Genomic DNA, 24,081 nt, shown 5'->3' with positions numbered 1-24,081 from the left:
TCCAGTTGGGTTTCTGGGCAATGGTAATACCTAGGGTGTTGATAGTGAGGAATTCAGTTACTGTAGCACCTTCAGATGTCAAGGAGTGGTGATTAGATTGTCTCTTATTGGACATGGTCATTCCATGGCATTTGTGTGGCGTGAATGTTACTTGCAACTTGTCAGCCAAACCTGGATATTGTCCAGATCTTGTTACATTTGAACATGGACTGCTTCAGTATCTGAGGAGTCATGAATGGTAGTGAACATCCTCACTTCTGATCTTACAATGGAAGAAAAGCCATTGATGAAGCAGCTGAAGATGGTTGGGCCTAGAACACTGCTCTGAGGAACTCCTGCAGAGATGTCCTGGAGCTGAAATGACTGACCTCCAACAACTACAACCATCTTCCAATATGCTTTGTAGAACTCCAAATAGCAAAGAATTAGGCGGATTGGCCATGGTAAATCTCCCCACCGTATCCAGGTTGTGTAAGTTAGGTGGGTTAGCCATGAGATGTGCAGGGTTATAAGGCAGAAGTGTGGGTATGGGTGGGATGCTCTTCAGAGTGTCATTGTGGACTCAATGAGCCAAATGGCCACCTTCTATACTGTAGGGGATTCTATGATTCCTCTCTTAGAGTCAGAAAAATGCTGTTTTCCCTGAACTCCAACTTGCCTGTGCAAAATGATGTCAATATTCTTGCCAGCATTTGGAAATCCTGCCATGGACTCTCTCAAATGTAACCAGAAAACCACAGGTACTTACCTCTTACTGTGTTTCTCTCTCTCATAAATTGCCCATTTGTTGCATTACTCCATCATTGGAGATCAACCAACCATTATGTCCCTGCCTCTGGTATTCCGCTCCAAAATTCTATGTTTTTCCTCTCATTCCTGGTCTTCAAAAGCTGCCAAGATATCACTCTGTTTTGTTGTGCATGTAATCTCCCTTTCATGCTCCTAACTCCATTCCTGTTTGCAAGGCTTCAAATTCTTGCTCTTAGAAACCTCTGAGAAGCATTTTCCTTTAAGGATTCCAATGCTGCCTGAATGAAATGTGCCTGTCCCTTTCATAGAAGTCATTAGATGTTCAATAAGAGCTAAAGCTGAATTCATTGGTCTCCTTAGATCAGGGATAGAAGCAATGAAGGTGAAGGACTGGGGAAAGGGGTTCAAAAAAATAGACTCAATCCCGCTGGTTAAGAGTTGAGTTTGGCTTGGATGGAGGATTGGCTGACTGAAAGAAAACAGAGGGTCAGGATAGATGGGTCTTTCTCTGTTTGGTGAACCTAACTAGTGGGATGCTGTAGGGTTCAGTTCTCAGACCTCAACTATTTACAGTCTGCCAGCAGGGGCAGAGTGTAACACAGCAAAATTTGCAAATGATACTAAAATAGGTGGGAAGGCAGGCTGTGATGAAGAGGTAAAGAGTTTACAGGTGGGTATTGATAGGCAGCTGAAGTTTAATCTGGATAAGTGTGCGGTTGTCCATTCTGACTGGAAAAATAAAAGGCCAAAATATTTTTTAAATGGGAAACAGGTTCAAAGTGTGTCAGTGCAGAACAATCTGGGCATGAATTGTAGAAAGTGAGTTTGCAGGTGCAGCATGTAAAAGAAACTAAAATGGAATTGGAGCATTTATCACAAAAAGACTGGATTATGAAAGTAATAAAGTGTTGTTAGAATTATACAAGGTGTTGGAGAGACTATACGTGGAGTATTGTGTCCAGTTTTGGTCTCCTTAGTTGAGGAAGGATGTGGTGGCACAAGAGGTAGTTCAGAGGAGGTTCACCAGGTTGGTTCCGGGGTTGAAAGGACTGTTATATGAATAGCTTGGCTGGACTTCAGAAGAATGGATTGGGGGGAGGGGGAGGGATCTGATTGAAGTCTATAACATGCTAAGTGGGATAAGGTGGACCAGTCTCGAAGGTCATAGATATGAAGTGAGAGGAGATCGATTTGAAACTGAGATGAGAAGAATGATTTCTCTCAGATAGGTGCGAATCTGCCCCAGAGTGCAGTGGAGGCAGAAGAAATCAACAGACTCAAGAAAGAAATATTGAAAACAAAAAAATGCTGGAAATCACAGTGGGTCAGGTAGCCTACATGGAGAGAGAGCAAGCTAATGTTGAGTCTAGACTCGAAACGTTAGCTTGCTGTCTTGCCATGGATGTTGCCTGACCCGCTGTGATCTCCAGCACTTTTTGTTTTCAGTTCAAATTCATGCATCTGTAGTAATTTGCTCCTACAAGAAGGAAATAGATATGTTTCTGATGAAAAGCAGGACAGAGGGCTACGTGGAGCAGGCAGCAAAGTAGAGACCAGGATAAGATCAGCCATGACCATTTTAAATAGCAGAGAGGGTTCAAAGGGTTAAATTGCCTACTCCCGCTCCTAATTCCTATGTTCCTATATTAGTACAGTGACAATATTCACCAGGACAGAGGGAAACAGGAACAAGGATTATGCTGCATTGTCTGTTAAGGCCAGTTAAAAGCTCTTCCAGAGCCAACTGTAGGAGAATATGAAATTTGGAAGAAATCTGAAATGGGTATGGATGGATTAAAAAAGCTGTCAGTTTCTGAGGGGAGGTGGGTACACAGTGAGAAGCCAGTGACATCTTCTCCATGATATATCACCCAGCTTCCGCCAATGTGAGAGCAGGACGAAGAGGAACTAGTCAAGAGGAGGGGCCCATTGTACTTGGGGAAGAGGTGGGGTGATACTGGCAGGATTCTCAGTGCTCAGGCATTGACTGAGATCATCATTACCCATCACCCCTTGGCATAGTGAGGTCAAAGTGCAGAGGACAGGCCTACCAAAGGGAAGGTCATAGCAAGCAAGAGGAGAGGCTGATTGTGAGAGTTTGGACCAGATGGCAATGAGGGACAGCTTTCATAGGAGGGGAACAGGGGCATCTCCCCATTGGACTAAAATGCAAATCTGCATCATATTCAGTATAAAAACATAGTCCTCCAAAGCCTGAGGAAAGATCACCGGACCCGAAACATTAACTCTAATTTCTCTTCACAGATGCTGCCAGACCTGCTGAGCTTTTCCAGCAATATCTGTTGTTTCTCTAAAGCCTGACAATGTGCTTGACCAAAGAAGCATGGGGTGGCACATGGGCTCAGTGGTTTGCGCTGCTGCCTCGCAGCATCAGGGACTCAGGTTCAATTCCAGTTTCGGGCGACTGTATATGTGCAGTCAGCACATTTTCCCCATGTCTGCGTGGGTTTCCTCTGGTGCTCTGGTTTCCTCCCACAATTTGAAGATGTGCAGGTTAGGTGAATTGACCATGTTAAATTGCCCATAGCATTCAGGAATTAGATTAGATTCCCTACGGTGTGAAAACAGGCCCTTCAGCCCAACAAGTCCAGACTAACCCTCCGAAGAGTAACCCACCCAGACCCATTTCCCTCTGACTAATGCACCTATGGGCAATTTAGCATGGCCAATTTACCTGACCTGCACATCCTTGGATTGTGGGAGGACTGGAGCACCCGGAGAAAACCCACACAGACACGGGGAGAATGTGCAAACTCCACACAGACAGTTGCCCAAGGCTGGAATTGAACCTGGTGCTGTGAGGCAGTAGTGCTAAACACTGAGCCCACAGCACTTAAATTGTATTTTGCAAATGAAACCCCCAAAGATAATTGAAAAGCTTTCATTAAACATAGTGAATCTGTAAAAATAGTGTGATGTGTAATTGAAGTTTAAACTTAATTCAATCTCTAATCACTGTCATTTTAATCTCCTACAGTTAGGCAATGCAGAGCAGCAATATGATATGTTGGATAGTTCTTCTGAATATTTAATTTGTTTCTTAAACTCATACCATTAATGTGTAGGTTAGGTGCATTAGTTAGGGGTAAATGTAGAGCAATGGGTCTGGGCGGGTTCCTGTTTGGAGGGTCAGTGTGGACTTGTTGGGCCAAATGGCCTGTTTCCACACTGTAGGGATTTGACGAAACAGTTAATATTTTTCCCTGATGGCTGAGAGGCAGTATATTGAGTCACCATTATTTTCTAAAACAGGCACTTAAATTGTATGATACAAATGAAACCCCCAAAGAAACAAAACAAAAGTCAGCGAGATAATTGAAAAGCTTTCATTAAACAGAGTGAATCTGTAAAAATAGTGTGATGTGTAATTGAAGTTCAAACTTAATTCAATCTCTAATCACTGTCATTTTAATCTCCTACAGTTAGGCAATACAGAGTAACAATATGATATGCTGGATAGTTCTGAATATTTAATTTGTTTCTTAAACTCATACCATTAATTTTAACATTGAGGGGTTGGAATATTGAATCTGATTTTCCTTGCTCAACTGTTTAAGGAGAGCCTTCAATTCATTTAATTAAGATTGATAAATAGCTTTTAAACTGAACGGGAGAGAGAGGAATTCTTGATAGAGCTTTGATATGTCCAAACGCATTTGGCTGAGAATTTGCATGGAGCTGTTCTTGATGGATCAGCATAACTTTGTGAAAAACATGAGGCCAACTCTTTCTGAGGTGGAAATGCGATTGTCAACTCACTTCCCAAGTGCTACAGTAGCTCCAAGGAAAACAAATCCCATCATTATCTCACTGCATAATGTCATGTTGTCATCACGCAATTACTTTTTAATACTGGTGGAAGCATTATCCTTTCTGCGGTCTTATTACTTTTTGATTAGTAGTTCTTGATGCCTGTGATTAATTCACAGAACAATATGTGGCTGAGCAGTGATGAGTCCAAGTAGCTCCAACACCAATCTAATGATATGACCATAATTACTTTTCCAACCAGTTTTTAAATTAGCCTAATTTCTCAAAGATATTTAATTTATGTTTTGATCTTAATAACTTTAATTGATGAGTTATGGAATTCTAGTCTTTCAAAACAGTTCTGATTGCATCAGTTCTGTTTCATAAATCTGGGTTGCATTTGGAAGAATTCTGAAGCTTTAAATTAATGCAGCGATGAATCAAATCTTCTATCTCCTGTGCTGTATAACTGTGTTGTCAGACAATCAGGACTTCAGATCCCATGATGGATCATATCGCGGTCTTCTTCTGCCTCATTCATTGGTGTCTCATGTAATACAACCATCTGGGGGTGGAGGCTGTGATGAAGATTATCAGGCAGGCTGTGATAGATCATATCTCGATCTTCCTCAGGCTCATTTAATGGGTCATATGGCAAAACCAGCTTTACATGATTATGTCTAGGAATCTCAGCACGGTTATGATCTTCTGCTGGCTCAACTAATGTCTGGAACTCCTGTTGAAGAATATTTGAGTCACCGTGGTGAATCATATCTCGGTCTTCCTCGGGCTCATTCATTGGTGTCTCACGTAACACAATCATTTCTGGCTGGAGGTTGTGATGAAGATTATCTGGCAGGCTGTGATAGATCATGTCTCGATCTTCCTCTGGTTCATTCAGTGACTCATCGTGAGCAAGTCCATCGTAAGCTTGCTGTTTCTGTTGAGTATAAAACCAAAAGGAAAATGAAATGTAAAGGTAATTTAGGGACAGTGCGGCTCAGGGGTTAGGACATTATCTCTTTGATATTGAGTGTGAACATCAGGCTCATACATTCTCCATCCACTGGAGTTCCTCAGCTAAAGAGGTTTGGCAGTTCAAAATAGGTTCGGTTCATCCTACAGTTTGGCACTAAAGTGGAATATTGCTCAATTGTTCAAGAGTTCAAAATTGTCATGTCACATTGATGGAATAAGACAACCCCATCCGAATATGTAAATACAGAACCCTGCTGGGGAAGGAGCAGAGCTCCAGAAGCTTGCAATTTCAAATAAACCTGTCGTTTGATTTTTTGACATTGTTGAGGTACAGCAGCAAAACATTTACCGAGCACCCAACTGGTAATGCTGGATCTCAGATCATTTATATACTATTGTTTAGAGCAACAAGTGAACAAATAGCTTGTTCTACAGTGTTGTGATGTGATGGCTATCATCCACATGGATGTAAAAAGGCAGTCAAATGGATGAAAACTGAATACTGAAAGAACAATGTGTGCTCCACTTGTAAAATAACTAACTTCCATGAGTTGAATCATGATGGTAGATTGTAACAAACATTGGCTAATATTTACCCAATAGTTTGCACTTTGAGCTGGAAAATATTGAGCTTGCTGATGAATAAAGCTGACATAATGATTGAGGTCATCACTTAATTGGTTGTTGAGAGATTAATTTTAATGAATTGATGCCATAATTGCACACATACCTTAATTGCTTCTTGGAGCTCAGAGTATTATGTAGGGAAGACTATGGCTGTTTCTTTTCGTCAAAATAACCTTAAAGGTGCCCTTTTATCTAGCTTTGGTCAGGATGTGGGGGCTATATGGCAGCAGGAAGCAGAATGTTAAGTTGACATGCTTTCTGTCAGTGTGGAATTTCTGTTGGACATTGAAACTAGTCATAATTCAATGTCTGGATTTGCCGGGTATGTTGAAACTGCCAGTGATTCCTCTCTTGATGATACTCATTAACATTCAAGCTGTCAGCCATACATGGATCACAGAAGTGCTAAACAATTAGGGCCCTCGATTTGGAGCCAATAATATTACTGCTCAATTATCACTGACAGCAAAATTGTACTGGTGGTAAATGAAGAAGTATTGGATGAGCATTTTGGGTGTTAGCAGAGATTGTCCCATGTAACCAGCTAAGGTGCCAGACCATGCAAATACCAGGGTTTTGATCATTGCAATGAAGTACTGATGATTCATTGGGATGTTTCAAATACTGTACCAGACGTGCAGCCATGGACTTGAGATTTATAAATTTCTTTGACATATCAAGAAGTGAAATTTTATTTCCTGAAACGTGGTGATAATTGCTCTTCCCTCACCCATGACTTCCTCATAGGAATTGGTGGTCAATCATTGAAGCGTTTCACCTCAGTTCAATGTTTGGCAATCATCTGCAATCCCAGTATGTAACTGTAGGATCTATCTATCACTGCCAAATGGGAGTAGAATTCAGGACAATTTGTTTATTTGAACTAATGTCCACTCACACGGCCCAAGTACAAGAAATGAAAGAATAGCCAATCATTTTCTCTTAATATTCAGTTGTATTCTCATCATTGAACATGCCACTTTCGTTGCTACTCATTCAGAGGATGAGGGCATTGCTCGCTAGGTCAGCATTTATGTCCCATCCCTAATTACCCAGAGGGGGGATGAGCGTGAACCACATTGCTGTTAGCCTGAAGTCACATGGTCGGTAAGGATGGCAATTTCATTCCTTAAAGAACATTTGCGAACCAGATGGAGTTCTTCTCCCTGACAGTCAATTTATGGTCACCATTAGACTCTTAATTCCAGATTTATTTTATACAGAATATAAATACAACCATCAGCCATGGCTGGATTCAAACCCAGGTCCCCAGAATATTACCTGGGTCAATAGTCTAGTGATAATACCACTAGGCCATCACCTCGCCCTTGTGCTATGTCCAGGCAGCTATTGTTGATCTTAAAATTAACAGGATGAACACCACAAATTGTGTGGCTGCAAGGAGAGAGCTGAGGGTTGGGATTCAATGATGACTCGCCTCCCACTCCTGCCATGCACTGGACCACAAAGCCTGTCCATCAAGTACAAGGTACATGTCAGGAGTGTGATGGAATACTCCTTAGATGAGTACATCACCAACACTCAAAAATATCAATGTCATCCAGAATAAAACAGACAGTCGGTCAATATTGCATTCACCGCCTTTAATATTTACCCCTTCCTCCACTGGTGCACAACTGCTACAATGTGTTCCATTTACAAAATGCACTGCAGCAACTAGCTAGGATAGTACCTTCCATGATAGTTACTAGATGAATGGAACACGTCCAGCTGCAAGTTCCTGTCCAGTTCTGTCACCACCCTGACTTGGAGTCTTATCACTATTCCTTCATTGTTACTGGGTCAAAATTCTGAAACCCCATTCCTAATAGCACGGTCCGTGTCCTTACCTCATGTGGACTGCAGTGTTTCAATATGTCAGCTCACCACCACTTTCTCAAGGCATTTAGTGATTGGCAACAAATGCTAGCCTTGCCAGTGATGGCAACACGCCAGGAATGAATAAGTAGCCTCATCATTCAACCTTTAAGTCTTGTTATGGTGTTGTAAGATTGTTTTGTGAATTTTCATACAAGCAAGTTGATAGCTGACGTTTAGCAGTTGGGTAAATTTTCAGTATTTTCGGTAAGTTTTCAAATACAACTTAAAAAGGTCAAAGTGGCTGGGCTTTACAGTGCAATGTTTCTGCTATTTCTGATTCCTGAAGAAGGGCCTGTGCCCGAAACGTCGAATCTCCTGTTCCCTGGATGCTGCCTGACCTGCTGTGCTGTTCCAGCAATAAAGTTTCAACTTCTGCTATTTCCAACAGAAATAGAAAATCAAAAACTTAAGCAATTGTTATAAAGCCTTTTAAAATGGAATCCTCACAGTTTGGAAACTGGCCATTTAGCCCAACAAGTCCACACCAACCCTCCAACCGGCATTCCACCCAGACCCATCCCCTAACCCTATAATCCTGCATTTTCCATAGCTAACACACCCAACCAACACAGCACAGAACACTATGGGCAATTTAGCATGGCCAATCTACCTAACTTGCACATCTTTGGAGTGTGGGAGGAAACTGGAGCACCCAGACACAGGGAGAATGTGCAAACTCCACACAGTCACCCGAGGGTAGAATTGAACCTGGGTCGCTGGCGCTATGAGGCAGCAGTGCTAATGACGGAGCCACTGTGCTGCCCCCAAATTTAAAAGTAAGCAATGATTTTCATTTAACTTGAATAGAATTTTCATTGGCATGCTCCCAATTACCTGTTAGTTGTTTGGGGAAACTATTTATACTCTTGCACAGGGGATTCTGCTGAAGGCAGAAGATTGAGAGATGTCCTTGTGAAACATCTACACTTCAATACTTCTGGTATTTAATTTAAATATTTGGAATTTACAGCAGCCTGGAAATTATTGTTGTTAAATGTAATAGTTAAATACTTAATGAATAGTGCAATTTTCCATTATCTGATGTTTAAATCTGGCCATTACTGTTTTTTTAAACTGCTCAATGCCCTTTTTAAAACTAGGTCAAGAAATTTCATACAAATAAGAGGTGTTGGTCGATTTGCCTTTTTTTATAAATCATCCTCTCGTTGAGATCATCAGTGTCTGGCACTTGTGTGGTGTGAACATTACTTGCCACTCATGACTGGAAATTCTCCAAATCTTGTAGCATGCAGTATTGACCTTACGATGATGTGAAAATCATTGATGAAGCAGGTGAAAAAAATGGGAGGGAACTCCTGGAACTGAAATGACCAGCTTCTAACAGTCAGAACCATCTTTCTTTGATTTGATGCATTGTTGTCACATGTACCTAAGTACAGTGAAAGGTTTTGCTTTGAATGGAGTACAGGCAGATCATACCATGCAAAGTGCATTAGGATAATGATTAGACTCCCTACAGTGTGAAAACAGGTCCTTCAGCCCAACCAGTCCACACCGACCTTCCGAAGAGTAACCCACCCAGACCCACTTCTCTCTGACTAATGCACCTAACACTATGGGCAATTTACCATGGCCAATTTACCTGACCGGCACATCTTTGGAATGTGGGAAGAATACTGGAGCACCCGGACGAAACCCACGCAGACACGAGGAGAATGTGCAGTGCTAACTATGGAGCCACCATGCCGTCCCAGAGTGAGGGATGCGATGTTACGGCTGCAGAGAAGGTGACAAAAAGCAAGGTCAACATTAAATAGGGGTGGCACGGTGGCTCAGTGGTTAGCATTGCTGCCACACAGTACCAGGGTCCCAGGTTCAATTCCAGTCTTAGGTGACTGTCTGTGTTGAGTTTGCCCATTCTCCTCGTGTCTGTGTGGGTTTCCTCCGGGTGCTCCAGTTTCCTCCCATAATCCAAAGATGTGCAGGTCAGGTGAATTGGCCATGCTAAATTGCCCATAGTGTTAGGTGCATTAGTCAGAGAGAAATGGGTCTGGGTGGGTTATTCTTCGGAGGGTCGGTGTGGACTTGTTGAGCCGAAGGGCCTCTTTTCACACTGTAGGGAATCTAATCTAAATTTGAGAGATCCATTCAGATGTTTAATATCAGCGGGGAAGACGCTGTTATTCAATCTGTTGGTTTGTGTGTTTCAGTTTTTGTATCTTTTGCATGACATAAGAGGTTGGAAGAGATTATAACGAGGGTGTTAAGTAGTTGCCAGGGGAGAGCTTCCCCTCTGATCCCTATTGATGTAATTTTTATGGTCTTGATGTCAAGGGCAGTCACTCTCACCTCACCTCTGGAGTCCAGCTCTTGTGCCCATGTCTGTGCCAAGGTGGTAGGGGAACTTGGAGCCAAGTGGACAAATTCTGTTTAACGCTAGTAGGTAAACAAAAGCTGTTGCAAAATGTTAATCTGTTCTTTTTTTCTGCATCAATTTTATATAATAATGTAGAGCAACTTCCAGCAAGTTGTAAATATAGTTATTATGCAAACTTTCAGGCTGACTGTGTGCCTTACATTTCCTTTCACATATCTGTTAACTTTCAATAATCAGACAGGCTTTCACTTGTTGAATGCTACTCACCTCAGGCTTGACAATGACAGTTTGGAGAATGAGCACAAATCCAACCACAAGAATAAGAATCCTGAAATGCAATAAAAACCCAGAATAATGCAGGAATGCAATGAAATTGGATGCATGTTTTTGTTTTCTTTATGCAATGTAGCAACTTTATATTTTTTTCATTTTCTCTCTGGCTAATTAATCTTTAATTTCCCTGTGCTGTGATACTTCAGATCACTGCTTCATCTTTTGTGATGGACTTTAAATTCAAGTCTTCCCTCCTCCACTTGATCCTGGCAAGACAGAAGTTTTGAAACAGCATTGCTGGGTAAGAACAGCAATTCACATTAAATGGAAAATAAAATAAATCCCCTGCAAAAGGGCAAAGTCAGGTTCATGCTCCAGGTCAACGAGCTTTCTTCAGAATCCAAGGAAAGCAACCAACCTAAAACATTAACCTTACCTCACTGTCTCAGAGGCTGGCTGGTAGTATTTCCAGCATTTTCTGTCTTTATTTGCAATTTCTACACTCTCCAGCTTATTTCTTTTTGCTAACTATTGGAACATAGTTGCTTCTGAGTCTCAAAGCTGTAACAGCTTGAATGAGTGCACTGCAATATTCTTACCTGCTCAAAGATTATGGAACCATTTACTTCGTAAGTGGTTTTGTGCTTACCTATGTGTAAAATGATGACTGGAGGAAATGGAGCATTGAGCAGATAATGGGGAATTGAGCAACATACAAGTATCATTGGGAATGGAAATACACAAAGGGCTAGCTCTGGGGAGTGGGACTGAGATGCTGAAATATAATTCAGCCAAGCTCTGCCTCAGCCCCAGGTGCGTACACTACCCTTTGAATAATATGAATCTGGAGTTTCACGAAAGCAGCTTTTGTAATAACTTGGCCAAAGTGCGGTGGACCTCATGTGTCCATAAATGGGATTTGCTGTCTGCCTTCTGGAAAAGTTATGGAGTGAAACAGGAATGGCTCTGAGAAAGCCCCTATCTGTACAGGCTGCCACTTTTGACATGGATGCCGAAATCAATCAACCTTCCTGTTGGAAAATATTGTACTGTTCAACCTGCCGCACTTCATAGCACATGGATACCAACAAATCAGGATGGCCTTTGTTCCAAATTGGCTCAGCCTGTAATAAAATATTAACAAATGGCAAGCAAGGCAGGCCATCTGACAGATTGCTCAGAATAAAAAGGCTTCATCTGCGACTCCCTGAACTCAGTGCAAAAAGTGGACAACACTGCATCAATGTCATTTTTTATGGATTCGAGTCCACTGTCTTTATGGAGTTTGCACATTCTCCCGTTGTCTGCATGGGTTTTCCTCTGGGTGCTCCAGTTTCCTCCCAAAGATGTGCAGGTTAGGTGGATTGGCCGTGCTAAATTCCACATAATGTCCACGGATGTGTGCATTAGCCATGAGAAATGTAGTGTTACAGGGATAGGGTAGGGTGGTGGGTTTGGGTGCTGTTTGGAAGGTCACTGTGGACTTGATAGGTCAAATGGCTTGCTTCCACACTGTAGGGATTCTAATGATTCACAGCTGATGAGTGCTTCACCACAGTGAATGTAATGGCCAACAATAAGATGACGTCAAATGGAATAGGAGGAGCTTATGTGATGCATAAACACTGATGGGGGCTTGTTAGAAGGTTATTAGCTATGTCTGTGCTCTAGAATTCTATGTACTGTACAAATTGGGGCTGGTACCTACATGCACAGCACTCCCTGAGTGTCAGAGGAGCAGCAGAAATGGATTTCCTCAGAGTTAAAAAAAAGTGAAGACATTCAAGGCATCATATCAGGAGTTTCAGCAAATATCTGCAAAATGTTGTGCTATAATTGACTATTCAATTGCCTTCTCAGTACAAAGCTAATCAAAGATCATGATGAAAATTTTTTCTATAGAGATGTAGAAATCAATTCAAACTTCCAAACCAGGCCAAACTAGGTCACCTTAGCTTCAATTGTTACTCTATACTGCGTTCTCTGATGCTGTTGGACAAGGGAAATCAAACTCAACAAATCCTGATCACTGGACATCAACTCCTGCATTGGGGCTAACTGTTGAAGCCTAGTTGTTCTGAAATTTTAAGCCTTTCTCCCTCCACAGACGCTCTCTTTCATGATGTCAGGACAAAGTGCTTCACAGCCAATTACATGCTGTTGCATGGTAGTTGCAGCTGGAGGAAACTTGGCAGGCAATGTTCACACAGCAAGCTCCCACAAAACAGCAATATGATAATCACCAGAACATCTATTTTCATGGTATTGGTTGAATGATTAATATTGGCCCCGACAGTAGGGCTGATTCCCATATGCTTCTTGGAAATAATACTTTGGGATCACATACATCCAGCTGAGGAGGCAGGTAGGGACTTCAGTTTAGTACCTCATTTGAAAAAAAAAGAATGCCACTCTCAACAGTGCAGCCTTTCCACCGTGCTGCACTTATGATTCAAGATTCAGGCTCTAAAGTATGTTGAACCCAGAGACTGGAGTGCTCTGTGAGCCACGACTAACCTCACATTGTAAGTAAACAATGCTCTGGACTTAAAAACACCCTCAGTTTTCTTGAGATCTATCAGAAAATGCTGCGCTGAAAGCTGTACATGTCAGTCTACTTGAGATTGTGTTTCTGTCAGCTCTAGCTTCAGCTGAGCTCTGCAATGAGACACTAATATCAGTCATTGCTTGTTCGGGAAATGTAAAATCATATAAGAAATATGTGCTGTCATGTTGATATCTGTAATATATTCAGTGAAGCTGCTGTGTTAGTCAAGAAAAAAGACGTCCATTGTTCCTATCGGCAGACTATAATTAGGGATTATTTCACGAATAATGAATATTATCACTCACTAACCAAAACTGGCTTGGTATAAAAAAGCAAGCATTGTCGTGAAAGCACGTAACTATTTGCCATTGTCATTACGGAGTGTGACTGGGAATGCGAATTACTCTTTTTCTCATTCATTTCTAATTCTTGTTTGTCTTGCCTAAACAGCTCAGTGCACACTGAAGATTCAAAATTAATTTGAATCCTTACCTTGGGAATGCTCAGCCAATCAGGTGTAAATCTATTCTCAAGCTGACTGACCGGTGGACTTTTGTTTTAACAATACAAAATGAAACAATTTACCTCCAGGTTTGCCAATTAGGATGATTAGGATCATTCTTTCAAGACAAGTTCGATGGCTCAGTTTCATTGTGGGCTTTGTGTTGGAAATGGACAAACCTGAACTAGAGCAATTCTCTGGCTGAATATTTCATGGAGCCTGAATTGTTGACCAAAAGCATATTGTCTGCTATTTGTACAGGACTTAGAGTTATAATAGATAATAAGCAACCATTTGTAGAGCGACAGAATATGCCTTAATACTAGTGCAGGTAGCTCATTGGGACCAGATTCCAGCCTCTGGCGACTGTGTGGAGTTTGCACATTCTCCCTGTGTCTGTGTAGGTTTCCTCTGGATGCTCCAGTTTCCTCCCACAGTCCAAAGGTGTTCAGGTTAGGTAGATTGACCATGCTAAATTGCCTGTAGTGTCCAGAGATATGCAGGCTTGGTGGATTAGCCATGGGAAATGCAGGGTTAGAGGGCAGGGGGTTTGGGTCTGGGTGGGATGTTCTTTGGAGAGTTGGTGTAGATTCGATGGGCTGAATGGCCTGTTTCCACACTAGGAATTCTATGATGATACTAAATGCACATGGACCTAATTTTCTCTTGCCCAGTCACTCAAGCTAATGAACTGAACAATGAATCCTGGGATATCTCACCCATATGCAATGTTGTCCCATTTAGTTTCTACCTCCTGAGCCTCTGAGGTTTGAAGATTTCACATTTGTGACAAAGAACAGAATCTAGTCGCATGATTCACTAAACCTACATCTCCAAACAGTTTCTCATTCCAAATGTCCTCTGCACCATCGCATGTTGTTGAAAAGGTTTGACTTTATCTGCAGCTATTCACTGTGTAAATACAGGTTGAGATTAGATGCCCCATAATTTTTTTTTTTAATGACACTTGTGCTTATGTCAAAAGTAAAACTACTTTGGATGTTGGAAAACAGAGATGCTTCTTCTACTGTGTAATGACACTTTTGAAATCCAAACCCTTTTAGAAGTTTCCACCTTGCCAAAGCAGACAAGCACAAGTGCCACCTTATGACCTTCTCAAGGCTCATTTTCACTGTAATCTCAAAGTCTGTTAGTTGCAACCATCAAACTCATTCTACAGCTAATTGTTGCAACTATCATATGCTCAGTGCCAAGTGCCCAGAGGTACAAAAGATAGTGTTCTAAGCCATTGAGCCAGCTAATTGCCCATGCGCATGAGAATATGCAGGTGAAAAAGGTGTAATAAATCTTACAGGACTCAGTGTAGCTACCTTTAATGTCACCTCGGAACATTGCTGAGACAATATATCTCCCTTATTGCAGTTGTCCAGGTTAATGCTACTTTTCCTGTAGCTTTGCCGGTCTCTAATAGTATTTTTATCTGGTATCATTAGTCCAGTATCAATTCTGGCTGGTTTTGTCATTTCACAGAAACCTTTTAATTATTATCTTTCCTGTCAAAGATCAGTTCCCTGGAAACCAAACCTGCACAATAGCAGTCACTTCACTGGCTGCCTGTATGAGTGATTTTATTGCTAAATGATTCATGTTGAATGTCGCTCGAAGGAAATTGGAACTGCAGGGTCTTGAAACACTCTTGATCTGGTGATCTATTCATATGAGATTGTCATATTCCCTCTGGAGAAGTATACGTCAAATTTGTAGCAACACATCCTGGCACCATATGCCCTGTGATCTGAAATTAAACATCACAATACTGTCCACTCACCTTCTCCTCTCTGTTGGCAACATCACAGTACAGACAGAAATAGTGGTGGGTTGAAATTGCCACAAATTACTCTCCTCTCTTTGCTAGAAAGTGGGAAACTCACAGTACAGCTGTTTATTCATTACGGCTTCAAAGTCTCCTCTCTCTTCTGCATTTAGAGATCCCACATAAAATGAGTTTGGTCAGGCTAAGCCCTGTTCACAGTGAATACCAAGACACTTACAGTCATAGAGATGTATAGCACGGAACAGACCCTCTGGTCCAACTCGTCTATGCCGACCAGATACCCTAAATTCATCTAGATCTGTTTGCCAGCATTTGGTCCATATCCCTCTAAACCTTTCCTGTTCATACACCCATCCAGAGGCCTTTCAAATGTGATTGTACTGGCATCCACCACTTCCTCATTCCATATACGCACCACCCTCTGCATGAAAACGTTACCTCTTTCGTCTCTTTTACATCTTTCCCCTCTCACCCTAAATCTATGCCCTTTAGTTTTGGAATCCACCATCCCCCACCCACCCATCCCCAGTCCAAACCACGTCGTGGGGAAAAGAGCTTGTCCATTCACGCTATCCATGCCCCTCATGGTTTTATAAACCGCTACAAAGTCACCCCTCAGCCTCTGACGCTGCAGGGAAAACAGCCCCAGCCGACTCAGCCTCTCCCAATAGCTCAAATCCTCCAAATCTGGAAACAACCTTGTAAATCTTTACTGACCCCTTTCAAATTTCACAACATCCTCCCTATAACAGGGAGACCAGAAGTGCACTCAGTGTTCCAAAACTGGCCTAACTAATGTCCTGTACAGATGCAACATGACCTTCAACTCTTATACTGTACCCATAAGTTGCCATAAATCAGCAGGACATGGATAATGTTACTTATGGTGAGGATAGGAGTAACTACCTGCACTTGTAGCAGAGTTTCTCTTCTGAGGTTAGCTTCCTAATTAGAACATTAGAGGAAGCTTTATTCATGAAATAGAATCATGCAGTCACAGAACACAAAAGAAAATAATTTTACCCATTGTACCCTTATCCAGTTGTTCCTATTCCCCATAGCACTACAGTTTTTCCCTCTTTAAAGTATAATTGATTCCCTTTAAAAGGTGAACATTTATAACGTTCACATTGTTCTATTCCAGAAGGCCTGTGGATGAAAGATAGAACTGGAGCCAATATTTACAGACTTCGATATTTGTTTATAGAGTTATACATCACAAGCAGAAATCTCCTAACACAATGATTATATTTTTTGTCTGTATGTTTGTAGAGAGTTCAAATGAATGCCAGTTAATGTCCAGAGTCTGTATTTGATTAAGTACAATTAAAATGCTGTTAATAAAAATTCCGCTGATAAATTTTGTATTAAAAATGACATACTAATTATTGGTCAAATGAGATGTCAATGCTTTGTAACCACAGTATTAATATCAGGATATAAACACTGTCTGTGCCCAAAATTCCTGTTTAAATGGAAGTAATTTTTAAATTCATTGTTTTTTTTAATGTTAGTGTTTACACAATGCATTTCAAATAATATTAAACCCTAGAGCGAATAGATTATGAGGCAGCTGCCCGGTAATTTTTACAAATAAAGATTGAATTGTGCCCTATCTTGTATAAATCAGGCGATTTAATTGAAGGTCATATTAATCATTCATTCACATAGATATCCCAAATGTACCTGGTTAATTCATTTCAGCCATGGTGGATTGTACATGACACAGGATTGAAACTGAAAATGTGTTGCTGGAAAAGCACAGCAGGTCAGGCAGCATCCAAGGAGCAGGAGAATCGATGTTTCAGGCATGAGCCCTTTGGGCTCATGCCCAAAACGTCGATTCTCCTGCTCCTTGGATGCTGCCTGACCTGCTGCACTTTTCCAGCAACACATTTTCAGCTCTGATCTCCATCATCTGCAGTCCTCACTTTCTCTATGACACAGGATGGTGTGTACTAAATATGCTCCTAAATACCCTGAACAATGTGTTATGCTTAAATTAAAAAGTGGCATAAAAGCACCTTTTCTCAACCCACATGTGTGGTACACTTTCAGTTTACTTCAGAATGCAGAACTTGCATGTCAATAAAGGTCATTGTCCAGTGTAGGCATGTACTCCATCTTCTATCCTAAATTAGCTTTACTAAAACAACTACAATAGATATTAGCTAGACTTCTGTATTTGTGGTTTAATCAGCAGTATCTCTGAGTCAGGAGGTTTTGAGTTCAACTCCTGGTGTGAAGGCTGAGGGAATGTGGTGATGTTGGAGATGCCATCTTTCTGATGCAAGGTTAAAATGAAATCATGCCTCCTCTGTCTGATTAAAATAAGTAACAACATCTTATGAAGAAGAGCAGGACTGTTATTCCTGGTGTCTAGCCAAGCTCTTATCAAATACTGGGCATCCATGAGGCACTGGGGGTCACCACAACAGCAGAACTGTACTCCAACGCAACCTAATGGCTCAGTATATGCCTTCACTCTCCCATCACCATCAAGCCAAGGAATCAAGCCTAGTTCAATGAAGTGTGCAGGAAGGTGTGTTAAGAGCAGCATCTGACATACCTAAAAATGAGGTGACAGCCTATTGAAGCAACAACAAGGACTACTTGCATACCAAACAGTATAAGCAGCAAGAGATAGACAATTCCTCTACCAATGGATCATATTTGAGCTCTGTAGTCCTGCCACATCCAATCATGAATGGTGATGGACAATTAAACAATTCACCAGAGGAAGAAGCTCAACAGATATCCACATCGTCAATGACAGTGAAGCCCAGCAATTCAGTGTGGAAAACATAAAGCTAAAACATTTAACACAACCTTCAGCCAGAAGAGCTGATTGGACAGTCCATCTTGGCTCCCTCCAGAGCAATGAAAATACCAGTCTTTAGCCAATTCAATTCACTCCAGGTGAGATCCAGAAATGGTTGGAGGCACTGGATACTGCAAAGTCCCTGACAACATTCTGATAATAGTACTGAAGACTTATGCTCCGGAACTTGCCCCACCACTAGTCAAGCTCTCCCAGTGTAGCAACAACATGTAACAATGTGGAAATTTGCTCAGGTATATCCTTTACATCAAAAGCAGGACAAATTTGACCTGGTCAATTACCTCACCAGCAGTCTACTCTCGGTCTTTTGTAAAATGATGGAAGATTCATCGATAGTCAAGAGGCACTTTGTCAATGATAACCTACATACTGACGCTCAGTTTGGATTCCACTTGGCCCACTCACTTCTCACCTCATTACAGACTTGCTCCAGATGTGGACAAAAGAGCAAACTCAAAAACAGAATGAAGGTGACTGCCTTTGACCAATGGTGGTATCAGGGAACCTGAGCAAAACTGGAATCAATTGGAATCAGAAGAAAACTCTTCACGAGTTAGAGTCATACCTAGCACAAAGGAGGACAATTGTGGGCGTTGGAGGTCAATCATCTCAACTGTGGATGTCATGGCAGGAATTAGTATGGTAATGTCCAAGGCCCAACACTTTTAGTGGATTCATCAGTAATCATCCCTGCATCATAGGATCAGAAGGAGGAATATTCATTGATGACTGCACAATGTTCACACCATTTGTAACCCCTCAGATACTGAAGCAGTCCATGTTCAAATGCATCAAGATTTGAACAATATCCCCGCTTGGGCTGACAAGCGACAAGGAACATTCACACCACATAAATGCCAGGCAATCCCTAACTCCAATAAGAAGAATCTAATCATTGCTCCTCAATGATTAATTACCCTGTGATCACCAAATCCCCCACTATTAACATCCTGGGGGTTATCACTGAACAGAAACTGAACTGGACTCGCTGTATAAATACTATGGCGGGGAATTCTGCACTCAGTAACTCACTTCCTGACTCCACAACGTCTGTCCACCATCTACAAAGCATGACTCAGGAGGGTGATGGAATACTCCCCACTTGATTTGATTAATTTATTGTCACGTGAATTTTGTCACAAAATGCAGTGAAAAGTGTTGTTTACTTGCCTGGATGGATGCAGCTCCAACAACACTCAAGAAACTTGACACCATCCAGGACAAAGCAGCCGCTTGATAATCAAACATCATCATTATCTACCCTCCACCATCAAAGCACACTGGCAGCAGTGTGGGTCAGCCACAAGATGCACTGCAACAACTCAATAAAGCTTTTCTGAAAGCACTTTGAAACCCATGCCCTCTACCACCTAGAAAAACAAGCGCAGATATCCTGGGAATACCACGCGCGCAAGCTCCCCTCCAAGCCCCATATGTTCCTGACTTGCAATTCCTTTAATGTTCATAGAATCCCTACAATGTGGAAGCAGACCATTCGGCCCACCAGGTCCACTAACCCTCTGAAGGACATCCCACCCAGACCTACCTATCCCTGTAACCCTGCATTTACCATGGTCAATTCACCTAACCTGCACATCTTCAGCATATCCCAGATCCAATGTTCTAATTGGCACTGCCTTCTTGAACTGTCCTACCTGTCCATCTTCCTTCCCACCTATCCACTCCATCACCATCACCCCCACCTTCATCTACCTATCGCATTCCCAGCTACCTTTCCCCCAGCCACATCCCTTCTCCATTTATCTCTCAACCCCCATCTTGGGCCACCCCTCATTCCTGATGAAGAGCTTATGTTTGAAACGTCGACTCTCCAGCTCCTTGGATGCTGCCTGACCGGCTGTGCTTTTCCAACACCGCACTTTTTGACAGTGGGAAGAAACTGGAGCACCCAGAGGAAACCCACACAGTAACGGGGAGAATGTGCAAACTCCACACAGACAGTCATCCGAGGCTGGAATCAAACCCAGATCCCTAGCACTGTGAGGCAGCAGGCTAACCACTGAGCCACTGTGCTGCTCTGCGTTGCTGGGTCAATATCCTATAACTCCCCCCTTAGCAGCACTGTGGGTGTCCTTACACTTAAAGTCTGCAGTGGTTCAAGGAGGTAGCTCACCACATTTTCGCCACAGATGAACAATACATACTAGCTTAACCAGCAACATCCACACGCCAAGACAGAGTAAAAAAATCTCTAAAACCAATGTCCGGACCAGAGCCTCATTACAGTTTGTGTGATCTTGTCGTGTGCAAACTGGTGCCACTACATTGCAACATTTCCACTAAGTATTCCATTGGCTGTCAGGTGCCTAGGGACAAATATCTTGTGTTTGTGTGCAAGTAAGCTTGAGGATCGCCATAAGGGAATTTCTCCCACGAGGTTATGTCACAGCTAAATGCGAGCAAATGTTTGTCAATGAGTTGCATATGTGACACTGACAGCACACTGGCCTGAAGCAATCAGTGACTCACAGTAAATCAGCAACTGGGCCGCTCCAATTCAAAGAGAATGGACTAAAACGAAGCCATACAAAGCAGATGGTGAACTACTCGTCCTGAAGATGAAAACTATCACTTGCAATTGTAAGTGATAAACCAAGTCACATGGTTCAGACTACCATCAAACAAAACCCACTAAGTTTCTTTTAAAATAGTAGATACATTTTATGGTCAGGTTTTAAACAGCAGCGGTGTCAAATTCATCTACCTCTTGCAGTTTACACACAACTGATCTTAGAATGTAACGATGTAAATGTTACCTCTTCATTGTTGAGTCTTTAAAAGCCCTTCAATCGCAGCTGGAGGTAAGTGTTGGCAGAATGCTGCGTTACTAGCTTATACTCACTTTGTTGGACCTTTGTAACACTGACTGAAGTTCAAAGTGTTCGTTGAACAACAGGGCTCATTAGTAAGATATCCCAACTTGGTAACCATTGACTACCTTATCATGATTGGGACACAGAGTACAAGACCAAGTAGGTGTTGATAAATTTCTGCAAGGCAATCTTTAGATCTCAGTTGTAACAAAGTTTGGAGTTTTTGACACCCTATTACAGAACAAAGATGAATGTATAGAAATTCACCAGGATGATCCCAACAATGGGAAACTAAATTATAGAGTTATGGAGCTGTAGAGCATGGAAACAGACCCTGTGGTTCAACTCATCCATGCCAATCAGATATCCTAAATTAATCTAGTCCCATTTGCCAGCATTTGACCCATATCCCTCTATACCCTTCCTACTCACGTACCCATTCAGGTGCCTTTTAAATGTTGTAATTGCACCAGCCTCCACCACCTCTTCTGGCAGCTTGTTCCATACACACACCACCCTCTGCATGAAAACGTCACCCCTGAGGTCCCTTTTAAGTCTTTCCCCTTTCACTTAAACCTATGCCCTCGAATTGTGGACTCCCCCACCCTGGGGAAAAGCCCTTGCCATGAAGACCAATGTTACATAACAGGACAAAAACAAACATTGCAGCAAAAGCTCAAACTGAGCAAGGCTCACAGGACCCGAAACATTAACCCCGATTTCTCCCTACAGATGCTGCCTGACCTGCTGCGCTTTTCCAGCAATTTCTGGTTTTGTTCTGATTTCCAGCATCTGCAGTTCTTTCAGTTTTTTTTACATAAAGGGACAACACACCGAGGGCAAAGAGGAGGCACCACAAAAGCCTTCAAAACGACAAAGATTTTTATCGAGTGAGTGGTGAAAACTGTTCCCTCTGATTGAGGTGTCAATGGTGAAGAGTCGTCAAGTCAGACTAATGAAAGAGCTCTTCATTACAGAGTGATGTAGGATGGAGTGCTTTTCCCTGAGTATTTTTTTTTCCCTTTATTCATTCACGGGATGAGGGTGTCGCTGGCTAGGCAGCATTGTATTGCCTATCTCTAATTGCCCAAGGAGTGATTAACAGTCAACCCACTTTGCTGTGGGTCTGGAGTCACATGTAGGCCAGACCAGATACGCACAGCACTTTCCTTCCTTAAAGGACGTTAGTGAACCAGATGGGTTTCCAACAATCAACAATGGATTCATTAGATTCTTAATTTCAGATATTGGTTGAGTTCAAATCCACCCATCTGCCATGGTGGGATTTGAACCCAGGTCCCCAGAACATTATCTGGTTGAAGGGGAGATCATTAGCTGGACACTTGGCTTGTGATGCAGACCAATGCCAACAGTATGTGTTCAGGTCTGTATGTCTGAGGTTACCACAATGGTATCACTTTCTCAACCAATCCTGTTGTGTGAGGTATGATGGCCCTCAAGTTAAACAACCACCATTTGTCTCTCTCTCTCTCACACACACACACACATGAAAGAGCAGCCCAAAGGTTCTGTAGGATTATGACGAATTTATCTTTTTTAAAATCCTGCCTATTGAAGAAAATGTACTATTATTTCACACTGAAGACTTGCATCTAATGTGGGCAGCACACTTCTTGACCTCAGAATATCTCCCAAAGCGTTTTACAGCCAAACAGGTATCTCTGAAGTTTAATCAGTGTGGCCAATGTAATATTCAGAGAGTGGAGCAACCAATCAACACCCAGAAAGCTCCCATAAATAGCAATGTGGTAATAAGCAGCCAGTCAGATTTTGTGATATTGGACTGAGGGATCAATATTGGTCAGGCCACCAGGGAGAATTTTCCTGCTTTTCCTGGAAATAGTGCCATGGGATTTTTACATCTCCCTGAGAGGGCAAATGGGACCGCAGATTTACATCTAATTTAACAGTGTCTAGATAACACTTTCAAGTGTTAGCTTAAATTTTTAGTCTCAAATTCTGGAATGGGACTTTGACCGATAATCTACAGATTCAGGGCAAGAGTGCTCCCAGGATCAGTGCTTCTGTGAGGGAGGGAGTTTTGGTTTTGAGTGATGTGAGGCCCAAGAAAGAGCAGCACTATTCAAAACACCCATACAGTGAACACAACAGCAAGTCATGTGTTGCATCAGTTTTCACTACTAACATATCAAAACTTCAAAGAGTCAGGGGAAGAGGTGAGTGCAATGGTCGTCAGTAAAGGAGAAGGTGCGAAGGAACGTGAAGGTAGAAAAATCACCTGGGCCAGATGGACTACACCCTGGAGTTCTGAAGGAGATTGCTGGGAAGATTGTGGAGGTATTGAAGTAATCTTTCAGGAATCACTGGAGTCAGGGAGGGTCCCAAGTGCTGGAAAATGGTCAATATAACACCCCTTTTAAGAAGGGAGGGAGGTGGAAGATGGGCAATTATAAGCCAGTTAGCCTGACCTTGGTCGTTGGTAAGATTTTAGAATAACGCAATAGCCAAAAGCATCTTCCTTGGCTTGAACTCCTAGAGGCCTGAGGGGGGACAAGAGGATGGAAGTGGAACGTCCAGCCACCTCGATGTGGGTCCTGACATTGGATCGCGAGGGGCTCTGTCAGCTGTTCCTGCTGTGACTGGGTAACGATTGGTGCTGCCCTGTCTTCTTATGAGAAAGAGGCACCTTGAGTGAAGTCAAGATCCTTTGGCCCCCATTTGCCTTGTCATTGCTATTCAGTACCAAAAGCTGGGCTGATAGAGAGCAGATCTGTGAGATTTCTGGACCTGGCTACCCATCTACCCATGGGGGGGAAGCAGCCAGATGATTGCATACCTGACCTGGCAGAGTACCAACTTTCGAGTTACAAGCCTGCAGCTTTTGTGTCTGGTTTCCCAGTGCCCCTGACAAACTTGCCCACTGCTCCTGAGTCTGCTTTTGCTTACTTATGAAGACCCTA

General features: G+C 42.3%; 1 protein-coding gene across 1 annotated transcript; it reads right to left on the bottom strand.

Moving 5' to 3' along the window:
* Positions 1-4,156: 4,156 nt before the first annotated feature.
* LOC148137444 (uncharacterized) lies at positions 4,157-21,174 on the bottom strand. The gene is made up of 3 exons (XM_087982488.1): positions 21,083-21,174; positions 10,613-10,673; positions 4,157-5,461 (listed from the first exon to the last, which is right to left on the bottom strand). The coding sequence occupies exons 1-3, from the start codon at positions 21,088-21,090 to the stop codon at positions 5,015-5,017; spliced, it is 516 nt and encodes a 171-aa protein (XP_087838614.1). The 5' UTR covers positions 21,091-21,174; the 3' UTR covers positions 4,157-5,014.
* Between the last annotated feature and the right edge of the window lie 2,907 nt (positions 21,175-24,081).

Source organism: Chiloscyllium plagiosum, unplaced genomic scaffold, assembly GCF_037043375.1.
Source record: "Chiloscyllium plagiosum isolate Xiang-an unplaced genomic scaffold, Cpla_swu_hap1 HiC_scaffold_43, whole genome shotgun sequence".
Lineage (NCBI taxonomy): Eukaryota > Metazoa > Chordata > Chondrichthyes > Orectolobiformes > Hemiscylliidae > Chiloscyllium > Chiloscyllium plagiosum.
Note: the sequence above shows the minus strand (reverse complement) of the source record. Positions and strands in the feature narration are given on the sequence as shown.

Coding starts and splice junctions, on each gene's coding strand:
- LOC148137444 (XM_087982488.1), bottom strand. Junction 5,462..10,612: donor CTGTCATTGTCAAGCCTGAG/GTGAGTAGCATT, acceptor TATACTCAACAG/AAACAGCAAGCTTACGATGG.